At 37.4% G+C, this 13302-nt stretch overlaps 1 protein-coding gene across 8 annotated transcripts in view; it reads right to left on the reverse strand.

The window, feature by feature from the left end:
- N4BP2 (NEDD4 binding protein 2) overlaps positions 1-13302 on the reverse strand; it is a 76183-nt gene that overhangs the window by 17367 nt on the left and 45514 nt on the right. For 7 of the 8 annotated variants that reach the window (XR_010601899.1, XR_010601898.1, XR_002889073.3 and 4 more), the window contains 6 exons: positions 12221-12376; positions 6706-9089; positions 4775-4860; positions 3666-3711; positions 2342-2562; positions 561-679 (listed from right to left, as the gene is read on the reverse strand). Coding sequence is in view for 4 of the 8 variants with exons in the window: in XM_024106713.3 (XP_023962481.2) it covers positions 561-679; positions 2342-2562; positions 3666-3711; positions 4775-4860; positions 6706-9089; positions 12221-12376 (3012 nt within the window). In the remaining 4 variants the exon portion in view is untranslated. Of the gene's footprint in view, positions 1-560; positions 680-1205; positions 1349-2341; positions 2563-3665; positions 3712-4774; positions 4861-6705; positions 9090-12220; positions 12377-13302 lie in introns of those variants that run through there. The other variant, XM_042843416.2, reaches the window with a different exon arrangement.

Genomic DNA, 13302 nt, shown 5'->3' on the forward strand with positions numbered 1-13302 from the left:
CATCGATAGAAAGTGGCTCCAGTCAGTCAACATCATGCAAGGAATATAGTAGAGGGAAAGTGAGGGAATGAGAGAAGAGTCTTCTCAAAGTAGTAAGACAAGACTAAAACAAGTGAAAACGTATAAATTTGAAGAAAAAAAAAATCTTTGCTGTTAAGGACCACGAAGTTTGGCCTTTAATTAAAGCTAAACTTATTTTTGTTATATTGGCTAGAACAGGGGTTCTCAAACTGGGGCTTGGGACCCCTCATGGAGTCGCGAGGTTATTACATGGGGGGGTCGCAAGCTGTCAGCCTCCACCCTAAACCCTGCTTTGCCTCCAGCATTTATAATGGTGTTAAATATATAAAAAAGTGTTTTTAATTTATAAGGGGGGGCTTGCACTCAGAGGCTTGCTATATGAAAGGGGTCACCTGTACAAAAGTTTGAGAACCACTGGGATAGAACCATTCTTTAACAAAGTATTAATTTTTTGGGCACTTAATTGTGACAGAATAACCATGCACTGTATGTTATTACTATGCAGCATTTTACAAAGGAAACATTTAAAGATCTCTCACTTGTTGTCCTTGAAGATGTCCATTAAGAAGTTTTGGTTTATCGTTGGGAACATCTCAAAGAGTTGCTTCTCCTTCAACCTGGCAGCACAGTCTTTTCTAGCCATGGAAGGAACACGTTTCTAATCCAGAAAGTAAAGTAAGTGAAACGGTAAAATCATCATTAGAGGAATCTACATTAGTAAAACTGATCCAATAATGTAACTAATTTGTTATTACCAAAAAAAATGTATTCACTACCTAGGCACCTATCATGCTAAAGATTTTAATTACATATAAGCATCAGCCACACACTCATCTGGTGCACAGAAAGCTGGAACGGGCATATCATGCTGTGTGATACTGTACTGCCACAGTCTGCAATCATTGGAAGTGACTAAGCTAGTGTTCTCTCAATTTAAACTGAGAGAAGGCAGATGGCAAGGTATTTTTCGAGGGGGCCTTAAATTTTGGAATTTGCTACCCTGCTGGTCTATAAATGTCCAGATTACTGAACATTCCAGGCATGCTGCAAAGCCCATCTATTTTCCCTCAGGCAATTGGGCAAGGAGCATACTGAGTGTTTGGGATTGAGCTATGATTGTTTTATTGATGATGGGAAATATTGGTTTTGTTTTGAGGCAGGTATGGGTTGTTTCTATGTATTGTGCATTCAAATTTCAGAAGTCACCTAAAGCAGTGTTTCTCAATGTTTGGTCCATGGACCAGCACCAGTCCCTCAGATCTCCCTGACATAGTTTGGGAAGGCAGCAACCCGGTCCCTGGTATCAAAAAGGTTGAGAAACACTGACCTAGAAGACATGACGTGACAGGTCCTTAATTATAAAACTGAAATAAATAAAGCTGACAATTCCAGTGCTCATATAAAATAAGTGATCAAAACAAAATTGAGCCAGATTACACCAAGCTTAAATCAATCTGTGGACACCATCGTTATCAGTAAGCCACATATAAGTATAAGGAAAAGAACCCACAACACTCTGCTTCAGAAATACAGGCTTATACTATTTGAACTTCAATGTCAACAGAAATAGGGACATTCTATTTTTAGGACAACTAGTTACAGGGCAACAGAATAACAAAGAAAGACATAACTGCACTAATCTGTCATTGCATCCATTAAAGGAGAGTAGCGCAGTTAGCTAGATCATTACAAGCTTCAAATTGAAAACAGAGGAAAACTAAATGGAAACTAAGAAAATGGAAAAGAAAAAAAACTTTAGGGAATAATAAGTGTGTGCCAATTTGAGAGAGAATTACATCTTAAATACCCTTTAAATGTGTCAGCTGTCTGGAATGTTGTGGGTTTTTTAAAAAAAATATCATAAGCAATTAAGTCTCTTTTTGAACAAGCATGGCATGGTGCTAATTACAAATTTTTGCATGGTGTCTCACAAAGAATGCATGAAGCCAATTTGATAAATAAATTTTTAAAAGTAAACAACTAAAAATGCAGCTCAACCAAATGCAAATGCTAACCTGTACACCAAGATATAGCATGATCTGTTTGTGAAACAATTAAGATATTAAACTTTCAAATGACAGATTTATTTTAAACAGAAACATCAACTGGCTTTTATCTAGCACCTTAAGTAAACTCTAGCTATCAAAAAACAATTAATAAAATTAGTTAACATCTATCTCAGAAACTCAGCACTAGTCAGCCTGTACAAAGACAGGCAACTGTAGAAGCAAAATATGGCTTCTAACCATACCAAACGTGCAGGGGGGGAAAAATCAGCGTGATACAACTTAGACATCATAAAAAGTGGCAATATTCATACCAGGTCCTGTTTCTCCTGTAAGGCTATTTCTTCAGACATTATTTCTCTGAGTGATACTCTTTGAGTCTGTGCATTCCAGTGATCCATAAAAGGGAAAATTTCTGATGTTGCTAGATTTTCACTGTGTGTCTCTGTTGATAACTGAGAGGGACAGACCATTTTTTTTCTCTGCAGTTTACTGTCTGTGCTCTGAGATAAGATTGTATTGGAGTCATCCAGATCTAATAAGTCAAACAGTACAAAAGCAACAAAAATCTCAAGGTGACAAAATGAAAAAGTCATTGTATTTAATTAAAGCAAAGCCCGAAGTAATTAAAATACATTTCACCTTACTACATTTTCATTAATTTATTTATTAATAATCTAATTTTATTTAAGCAACTTATATTTTTAGCAAAAATAACATTACATTGCCTACATTTTCCTCCTCACCCTCTCCCTACCAAAGTCCATCAAGCTTCATTTTTCTTCTAACTAGTAAAAAAGCAACAATCCAGATGGAATTTTTAAATGCTGGAACCTAACTTACACCTGCAAATAGATAACTGCATATGACCATGTGTGGGATTTTTTATACTCACAGTTACCTTTTTGTGTGTATATATATTTTGCATTCACAACTTATGAACAGATATTTAACTATTTGGTCACTTTTTCTCTTGCGATGTTAATGGCACAGTTTAGACTTAAAAAAGTTTTTGCCTAATAGCTAAGGACCAGATTGTGGCTTGAAGTCACAGCCCAGGTCGTAGAGGAGTGGAGTGGGTGTTTGCTGCAGAGGAAGGATTCCTCATGGGGAGCTGAGGGACTGAATGCTTGATTAGCAGATCCATCACCATCTGAAAGAGGGTCACATGCATTACCCCCATGCTGGGCCAGTTCTGGTGACCAAGGTGAAAGGATGGGATGCTCATTAAGACCATGGCCCCTCCCACTTTCTTCTTGCAGAAGGGTAGCCCCACTTGTAGCACTAGCCTGGATCAGTGTTTCTTTTACCCATGGAGATTGTATCAGGCCTTTGAACATCCATACAGACTCAGTCACAATCTCACCCTATGCATTTTGATCCCAGGTAGATATGAGAAAAGCTAATCCTTATAGAGTGCTTTAATGCTATTGTTAAAGTCAGTGGCTTGTTTATTTTTACTACTACTGCTAGGGTTGTAAAATAATGGTGAGTACCATATCAAGTCCACTAAATGCAAGCTGAGCTTAACAAACGAAGCACTCTATTTTCAACAATTTGCAATTTTTTAACCTTACTAGTTTTAGTTTTCGAGAACTGAGCGTTATTACAGTAATTTAAGGGAACAGCATACTGTACCTTGCATAAGCAGCTTATAATATTCATCTTCCTTCCTTTGTCTCTTCTAATTACAAATATTAAAAAAAAAATCACATTAGTGAACCATAGATATAGGTTTCCCACTAATATTAACTCAACAAATGTTACTTTTCAGGTAAACAGGTTTCAAATTAAAGTACAATTTTTAAACTTTTTATCTGAAAAAAATGTGCATATATCTAAGATAAGAAATACATTAAGAGGTAAAGTTTTGAAAATAATACTATTTTTCAAGTGACAGATCAAAGTAGTGCTAAGATATCAAATCAGATCTCATAATTAAATTAAAGATTAGACAAACCAAGAGAAGATTGTACCAAAAAATAAGATGCAGTTTGAAGCAGTTTTTCTTCTTACTCTGGCTGAATTTATGATGACATGAGACTCTAAGAGAACCTTTCTCAATTCGTTAATATAAATATATTTGTTTTCCATACATAATAGGTAATGTGCACTGAGACTTCCTCTTAAAGAATAAAATCAAGGCTTTTCAAGGTCAAATGTCATTGTTGGTGGATGGTTTTAAAATTCATGTTTAAACAATGGGCAATACATAATAACAGATTGGACATTAACTGATCTTTTTGTGAAAATTTGTATGTTATGATCTTTTTTCCCCCATAATGAATCTAATTTTTGCTATGGTATGTCTTACGGTGTGAAATTTATTCTTCCTTGAAATCCTTCTCATCTTATCCCTCCCAAAATCTGAAAAATGTCAATGATTTCCTCTTCCTCCCCTTCCCTCCAAAAATGTATTTTAGAAGCATGAGGGTGGGGCACTGATGCCCATTTTGAAATTATACTCCATAGTTTGTTTTTACGTTTGTATTTTAAGAGATTGGTATTATATTGCCTTTGGGTTTTATTTGTTGCAGGGGCAGGCGACACTATCTAACTAAAATAATGATTTCCTCTATGCTACATGTCCACTTACCCTATGTATTTTACACCATATAGCTAATATTCTCACTGTTACAGTAAATATATAAAATACCTTATATAAATATTTAGACAAATGCAGAAAGAGAAACAAATAGATTGACAAAACCCAAGTGTAACTTCTTATAAGAAAGAAGCCTACCAACCATAATAGATTCTTTCCATTTCTCATGAATCACTTTGGCCAGATTCAGATCTATATGAACCACATAATCCTCAATAGTTAGTGATCCTTATGGAAGAAAGAAAATATACTCATTAAAGCACTGTACAAAAATTAGTCCTATCAAGTATAGCACTGTGGCTTACCACTAATTAATTTGCATTTAGGAATTTTACATACAAATGTCATGCCTGAAAACTGCAGTGACTTCTAAGTTAAATAAAGACACTGAGTTCTGAGCCCTCACCCAACAGGATTCATAAACCAACACAATAGGGAAGGGGCAGGAGAGGGCAGGTTAATATTAATTGCATCTTGTTTAAACTTAACTATTGGAATGACTGGCTTTTTTATACCCTTATAATTTTTAATGCATATTCTTCTTTTATATGTCCATCCTTGCATTTAACGTCTTTGCAGTTAACTCTGAACCTAGTGACCAATTGTGATGCTGCATTTTTCCCTTATTTAATCTCTCCCCATGGATAATCATCCCTGAAGAATACATCAGCCATTAGTGTCCTCATTGTTCCCTGCATCATACCCAATTTAGAGAAGCATCTTCCCTAGGAAGCATAAAAGCCAAGAATCCTTTTAACACTAGTCAGAGAGCAAGAGTGACCATGGTAGCAGCATAATGTAATCTTTCCCCGGCACACCTACCTGATACTATTACACCTGTCAGTTTCTCAAAAAGAAAAGGAGAGTGATTTAGAGCATGCAAAGAAAGGGGGACAGGTCTGAGAAATAGTAACACCCCGCTCCCCCTTTTTACCCCAAACCAAGAAAATGTCTTTTTTTTTGCTCACAGCCAAACCCATTAATAAATTATAGATTCAAAATGTTATATCAAGTAAACATGTAAAATAATTTCAAAGATTACTAAACCTCCTTTTGTTTTTTCAAACAAAGTTCAAGATCAATCAAACCTGTGTACTACCTGTATTACTACATGGGTCAGAAACCTGGACCCTCTTACAGGCAGACTTGGAGTGGCTAGAGGCATTCCATATGCACTGTCAGCACCAAATCCTGAGCATAAAAGATGATTTGATATTGTGCCAGATGTCACAATCTCATAAAGATCTGGCCTTTCTTCAGTCCCTCATTACATTCAAAAGTGGTGCTGTATGCTCTTCAGCCATGTTGCCAGGATGGATACATGTTCTCAAACTCTCCATCATCCCATGAAGGGATAAAGGCCCTGACCCCACCTGGAACTGCCTGCGGGGCCACTCTACAGATTTGTGATTTGCAGGACTGAGCCAGATCTGGGAACTTCACTAAACAATGCCTGGCTGGCACAACAGTCCCCAGTGGACTTTGTGTGTTTGATGATTATTTTGTTTTTTCTTTCCATTTTCTCTTGATCTCCCTCTCCTTTTAATTCTATATCTTGATGTGTCTTCAGGTGATTTTCAATGAGTTTTCTCTCAGACTAATTTTTCATTTTAAAAAATGTTTCATATTATTCTCTCGCTCTCTCTCAAACTTTCTTTCATTTCTGATTTGGCATCTCCCTTCCCCATTTATTTGTCCCATCAAAGGTTCTCTCTCTCTCTTCCTTCTCCCAACCAATCAAAATTTTTCCTCATCATTATCTACCTCTCCACCTTTGGGAGACGGAAAGTAGGTTCTGCTCCAAGCCAGACAAGTGGAAATATTTTCTTGCAATACTCTTCAAATGTATATGTGGGCAGAGACAAAAAATTGAAAAGAAAAGATAGCTATCCTTGCTGCTATATTTTATGTAACATTCTGGTTCAGTTCAGTTTTTAAATTAACAAGAACCTTTGAATAGCACCACAATATCATGAGGAATTCAAAGTAAGCATAATAAATAAATTAAAATGGCTTTAAAAAAAAGAACTACATTACATATATATTTGTATTAATTATTTTTCATGCCCTTACCTGAGTCAATGCCAACTGGCCCAAATATTTCTTTCAGTTGAAGGGCTAGTTCAGGAGGTAATGCCAATTCTAGGCAATTTATATTCATGGATCCCGAGGATAACGAAGTAGGGTTCAATATCTTGGTTCTATCTTCATCCATTTTAGAAGGTTTGCTTTCTTCCCTATCACCTCCAATTGATATCATATCATTCCCCTGAGTTTCTTTACAGGTTTCCAGTTCTTCTTCATCACTTGCACAGTTCTTCAAAGGTGCTTGATCCATTTGCAGTAACGGAAGAATCATATTATTTACTTTGGAACTCTCTAGATATGTTTCTGAAAGTTTATTGTCTACCTCCTTATTTAATTTGGGTTTCAAAATGGTTGGAGCAGTGCTGAACACCTTAGGTAAAGTCACAGGTAGACATAAGCCCACATCAAGCTGTGACACCACTGATTTTTCTTCTGTTTCATTAACAAGGCTCATCGCCTTTAAGTTTATTTTCTGTGTATCTGAAACAGACTGCTCGATGATATCTGTTCCTGAATCTTCTGCCTGAGTTCTGGGAACAATGTCCTTGGTATTTTTGAGTTTTACTGAAGCACTCAGTGGAAGTCTTGTTAGTGAGTCAGATATTTTAGCATCTGTCTCAAGTATGTCTGCAGTTTCACTCTCTGCATAACACACTGATAAATTGTTTTCTGAAAGTTGAGTGATACCATCAGTCCCAATTATTTGGCTGGTTTGTTCAGAATTTTTAAGATTCTCTCCATAGTTTGTATTTTCCTTGAATTCAAGGTCTGTGGTAGCTGGCACAGTTCCTGCCTCCTGCAAGCATTCAATGTCTTCGCCTTTACACTTTTCATCAGAATCCAATAGCAGGCTTGTGGCCCAGACAATGTCCTTGTTACATCTTTCATAGAAGTCTTTCAGTGCATCAAATGAAAAGGACCCAAACAACTTACAAAGAACATTCAGATTTTCAGATTCATCAATACTGATAAGTTCACTTTCTTCCACATATGTGCTTTTATCATACATAACTCTATAGGGTATTTTTTCTTGAGAACTTGAAGCAGCATCCATGTCTTTTGGTCTGAATGCTTCTAATCTGCCATGTAATACTTTGGTATTCTCGGAAATAATATTCTCAGAAATAATAATTTTCTTTTCTAATCTCCATAAGAGCGCGAAATCCTGTGGCTCAGTCTGTGAATACCTGCTTGGTTGTTTACAGATGTGTTTTTCAGATTTCTCTTCCAGCAAATTAAGCGTTGACAACTGTTCTGGTTTGGAGAGGGCCACACTGCTGTTGGTAAACGTGAGGGCTAATTTATGATGCTTCCGTGTTCTTTTATTTTGTTGGGGCTTTTTCTCACTGATATTGTCACTAGCTATTCTTTCAGGTTCTTGAAAATTTGATGTCTCTGTGTCCTGTAGCTCTTCACTGCTCACAGATGTTCCATGAAGCACATCCACTGTGTCAAGAACATTTTTGTGTATATCACATTTATTATTTCCAGCTTCATCAGATTCACTTAGACTTCTCTTTGATATTCTCCTTGATCTATGTTGCCTCTGCTGCAAAGAGCTCATAGCAGGCCAGTCTCCCATCATTTGCAATTCTGGGGTAATTTTATCTGCACCAAGAACACAGAAAGAGTCAGAGACTAAATTTTCCTCCCTCTGTCTTTTTTCACCATGTAGTACTTCCTGCTGAATATCTGCCAGGTCCACTTGTGCCTTGTGTGAATCAAGAAGATGCTGGCTGGTTGCTTTATCCTCTTTATCACTCTTCATAGAAAATTTTTCTATTCTTCTAGTCCTTTTGGTTCTCTGCCTGATTGATTGTTCTACAGGCCAGTCACCCAGAAAGTTTAATAATTCTGGCCTCACTGATACATCCAAAGATGAACCATTTTGTTTCATAATGTTCCTTTCATGTGTTACTACTGGTTCTACTGCAATTTCATTGTACTGATCCTTTTCAGTTTGAACTTCCAGAATCTTGTCACTATGTTCTTGAATATGTTCACAAGAACAGATATGCAAGTGTGTGGTTTCTTCAGATTTCACCTCATTAGTTTTACTAGTTTCTGTTTCAGTAATTCTATGTATTTCTTCTCTCTTTACAGCTTTTTTCCCCAAAGGCACTTCTTTTTCTTCATAATCTGATAAACTGATATCCACACTACCTTGAATAATGCTATTCTCAGAAACATGTTCTCTTAAATTATTTTCAATTTCCTCCTCTTCTTTTCGAAAATATCTATCTGCTAAGTTATTTTCTACTGCTGAAGATGTAGAAGATGCATGTTTCTCCTCTTCAGCTAATTCAGGAGGCTTTGAAGCTGAAGCAAAAAGTGTCTCTTCTTTCACATATGCATGTACCTCTTTTTGCCTGTAAGACAAACAATTAAACAGAAGACGTTTAAAGAAAACTTAAAAGAAAAAAAACCTAACAAGCCAACCCCACAAACTTCTATTCTGGCTTGGCTACTAAATAAATTTAAATTAAAGCCCATAAGCTCTTTAAACCAGGGTCCCATATTTTAGTTTAGGATACTATACAATCATTGAACTGAGACATACATAAAATGTTCACACACTACCAATCCATGAAATCTGGGGAGAGGAAAACAGTTTTAAAAAGAACTAGCTCAAACCTGAACACTCCCCTCTAATAAAACAAAACAAAACAGCACAGATATTTACTTGATAAGGGCCCCTCCTTGATTCCAAATAGGGATTACATTTTTCTCTTTACATTAGTCTATCTCCCTCTACCCCAACCTGCAATTTCCAACAGGAGGACAGCGGCAGGCAGCTGGGAAGGGGTGGCTGGGTGGAGGCACGCGGCCCGGGACCCCCGCCGGTGCTGTGGGGCCCGGGACCCCCACTGCTGCTTCTGCAGGGCAGGTGGAGTGCAGTGGCCTGAGACTGTCCCAGCAGTGGCCGGTGCGGCTGGCCCAGGCAGCCCTGGAGCCAGCCACATCGGCTGCTGCAGAAGTCATGGAGGTCCCAGAAACTCACAGAATCCATGGACTTCTGTGACAGACTCGCAGCCTTAATTGTAGACCAGTCAGCCTAACTTCAACACCCGGAAAGACACTGAAACAAATTATTCAACAATCAATTTGGTAAGCACCCAGAGGATAATAGGGTTATAAGAAATAGTCAGCATTGATTTGTCAAAAACAAATCATGCCGAACGCTACCTAATTTCCTTCTTTGACAGGGTTATTGGCCTAGTGAATAGGAGGAAGCAGTAGACATGATGTATCTTATTTTAGTAAGGCTTTTGACACAGTCCCTCATGACATTCTCATAAGCAGGGATCTGTTTTCTGTGATAAATACAACAAAATTCTCTGATAAAAGAAAACATAAAAATCCAAGTTTTTCTGTGATTAAAATGAAATGCTGAACATTAGTTTCCCTAGCCACAATATACTGTATATAGGTATCAGTTGAACACAATGTTTTATTAATATACAGTGGAACCCCATTTATCCATTCAAATTGGGACTGTGGCTAGATTGGATAATAAAAAATTCAGATAATCTGGAGAGCGGCAGGGCTGACAGACAGGGCTCTCGCAGCCTGGAGTTCGGGCTGTCAATCCTGGTATAGTTAATACGGAGAGACAGATAATGGAGGCTCGGATAAACAGAGTTCTATAGTATAAGTTTTTAGTTTTTACATTTTGTGAAAAAATAAAGATTCTGTATAAAAATGCAAATTCTGCATTTTTCCATGGCAAATGGATTTCTAGGATCCTTTCTCATAAGCAAACTAGAGAAACGCAGTCTAGATGGAATTACTATAAGGTGTGTGCATAATTGGGTGAGAGCCTATACTCAGAGAGTAGATACCAATGGTTCGTTGTTAAAATGGATATACGTAGTGGGATCCTGCAGAGGTCAGTCCTGGGTCCAGTACTATTCCACATTTTCATTAATGATTTGGATGACAGAGTGGAGAATATGCTTATAAAATTAGCTGATGATACCAAGCTGGGAGGGGATGCAAGTACTTTGGAGGACAGAACTATGATTCAAAATGACCTTGACAAATTAAGAATTGTTCTGAATTCAACACGATGAAATTCAATAAAGATAAGTATGAAGTAGTACACTTAAGGAGGAAAAATCAAATACAAAATTATAAATTGGAGAATAACTGCCTAGATAGTAGTACTGCTGAAAAGGATCTGGGGGTTATAGAGGATCATAAACTGAATACGAGTCAATGATGTAATGCAGTTTCAAAAAAGGCTAATATTTTGGGGTGTATTAACAGGAGTTTCATATGTAAGACACAGGAGGTAACTGTCCTGTTCTATTCGGCACTCAGGAGGCCTCAGCTGAATACTATGTCCAGTTCTGGGCACCACGCTTTAAGGAAAGATGTGGACAAATTAGAGAGAGTCTAGAAGACAACAACAAAAACGATAAAGTTTAGAAAACCTGACCGATGAGGAAAGGTTAAAAAAAAATGGGCATATTTAGTCTTGACAAAAGATGACTGAAGGTGACTTGATAACAGTCTTCCAATGTGTTACGGTCTGTTACAAAAGAGAACAATTGATCATTGTTCTCTATGTCCACTGAAGGTAGGACAAGAAGTAATAGGCTTAATCTGCAGCAAGGCAGATTCAGGTTAAATATTAGGGAAAACTTTCTAATTAGAAGGGTAGTTAAGATCTGGAATAGGCTTCCAAGGGAGGTTGTGGATTTGTCATCATTGGAGGTTTTTAAGAAGAGGTTGGACAAACACCTGTCAGGGTTGGTCTATGTTTACTTTGTGCTACCTGAGCACAGTGGGCGGGAGTAGATGACCTGTCAAAGACCCTTCCAACACTACAGTTCTATTATTCTATTTAAGGGATCCATTTCCAAGATACTATAAACACATTCTAAATTATCCACTACAGAAGACCACAGATGCTAGTTGCTTACAAAATATGGTTGGAAATATACTCTCAGTCTACATATACTCACATAAGCCTCCATATAATAAATATATTCCATAATACCAAATAGATCAATCACTCCAATCCTAGTCATAAAAATAATCAACTCCACCAACACCCCACTCTATAAGTACAAAATGCAGACCTAGGGTGTTTACATATATATAGGACTATACTCCTTTTAAAAACTTTATTACACATTTAATAGCTAGTACAAAAAATTCTATACTGTACTCCCAGTAGCATATTTCCAGTACAGAAAAAAACAAAAGGAAAAAGTTAAGGTTGGTGGACAGCAATAATCTAGTGGACTAATAGTGTATCATATAGAAATGGAGAAATGGCTGATTCCCTTAACTGTTCACTTCTAAAATTCTTAACCTTGTAAAAATAAGAAATGCTGAATTTTTGTTCAACTTTTTTGGGGTGTTTTTTTTTTTTAACAGTTCTGGGTTAGGAGGAGTTAGCCAGCCTCCACTGTTTAAAACAAAAAAAAGTTAAGATTGGAATTGTGTAACAAAGTTTTTTATTTAGGAATATAAAGCAAGTAAGTCTTACCCATAACCTTCCCCCTGACAGGGATCTTCATTCCAATCAGCATTTTCTGATTTGTCTGGGACAGCAGAATTCAAGATTGAGTTAACAGTAAGGCAACGTTCATATCGCTCCAACATTCTTTTGATCTTTTCTTTAGATACACCATGAATGTTTCGCCTACAGATTAAAAGATGAAAAAAGTAACATTCCAGATTTTAATAATCAAACAAAACAGACTGAAAGATGGAATCATTTCTCTTTATGCTGTTATATTTCTAGTTTTGCTTAATATTAAACCTAAGAATTAGGCTAAAATATTTTTTTCTTAAACTGCTTCCTGGAATGTTGTAAAAACCGGATGCTTGGTGTTTCACGTTCTGTTCGGAGTCAAGGAGCCAAACTGTATAAAGAAGATTTTGCCTACAGGAGTCCTCCTCCTGTAGGCTATGCTCAGTTGAGAACTTCTCAGAGTGGGAAGAAAACATATTTGCCTACTCTGATCTCCCTGCTTTTAGCCATTTATCAGTATAGCTTATCCCTCTGAGTAGGATTTACACTGACTTTGTTACGTCTCAGAAAGCAATTTGCTTGGCAGTGGCCTGACCTAGGGTATGTAAATCCTAGCCAGCGTGGCAAGCAGAGGGGAACTGGTGTTGAGAGGAGGGGAGAAAACCCCAAGTAACCCCTAGCAGCAAGAAATGGTGGCACACACCATTCCATGAAAGAAAAGCAACTCACAGCTGCTCTAGAAGGATCCCAATAAGCACCCACCATCTGAGAACTGCATCAGCTATGTGTTCAACCCAGATGGTAATACCTAGGCAAAGGTGTAACCAAGCTTCCACTGGTGGTTCAGCAGAGCTTGTCCCCAGGAGCTTGTTCTGCTCACATCAAGACATGACTGCTACTCTAGTGCATAAGGTAGGAGAGACACTTGGAATCAGGAAGGCTAACAGTGGAATAGATCACCTCAATGCAAGGACAAACCCAATACGACAAGATAAACCCTGGATGCTTTCCAGGGGTCCTATTGGATCTATCATTGTGCCTGGATTTCCAAGGGATATTTTAGGGATGAATATACATTTGCATAGCTTTCTGAA

Source organism: Chrysemys picta, chromosome 5 (genome assembly GCF_011386835.1).
Source record: "Chrysemys picta bellii isolate R12L10 chromosome 5, ASM1138683v2, whole genome shotgun sequence".
Lineage (NCBI taxonomy): Eukaryota > Metazoa > Chordata > Testudines > Emydidae > Chrysemys > Chrysemys picta.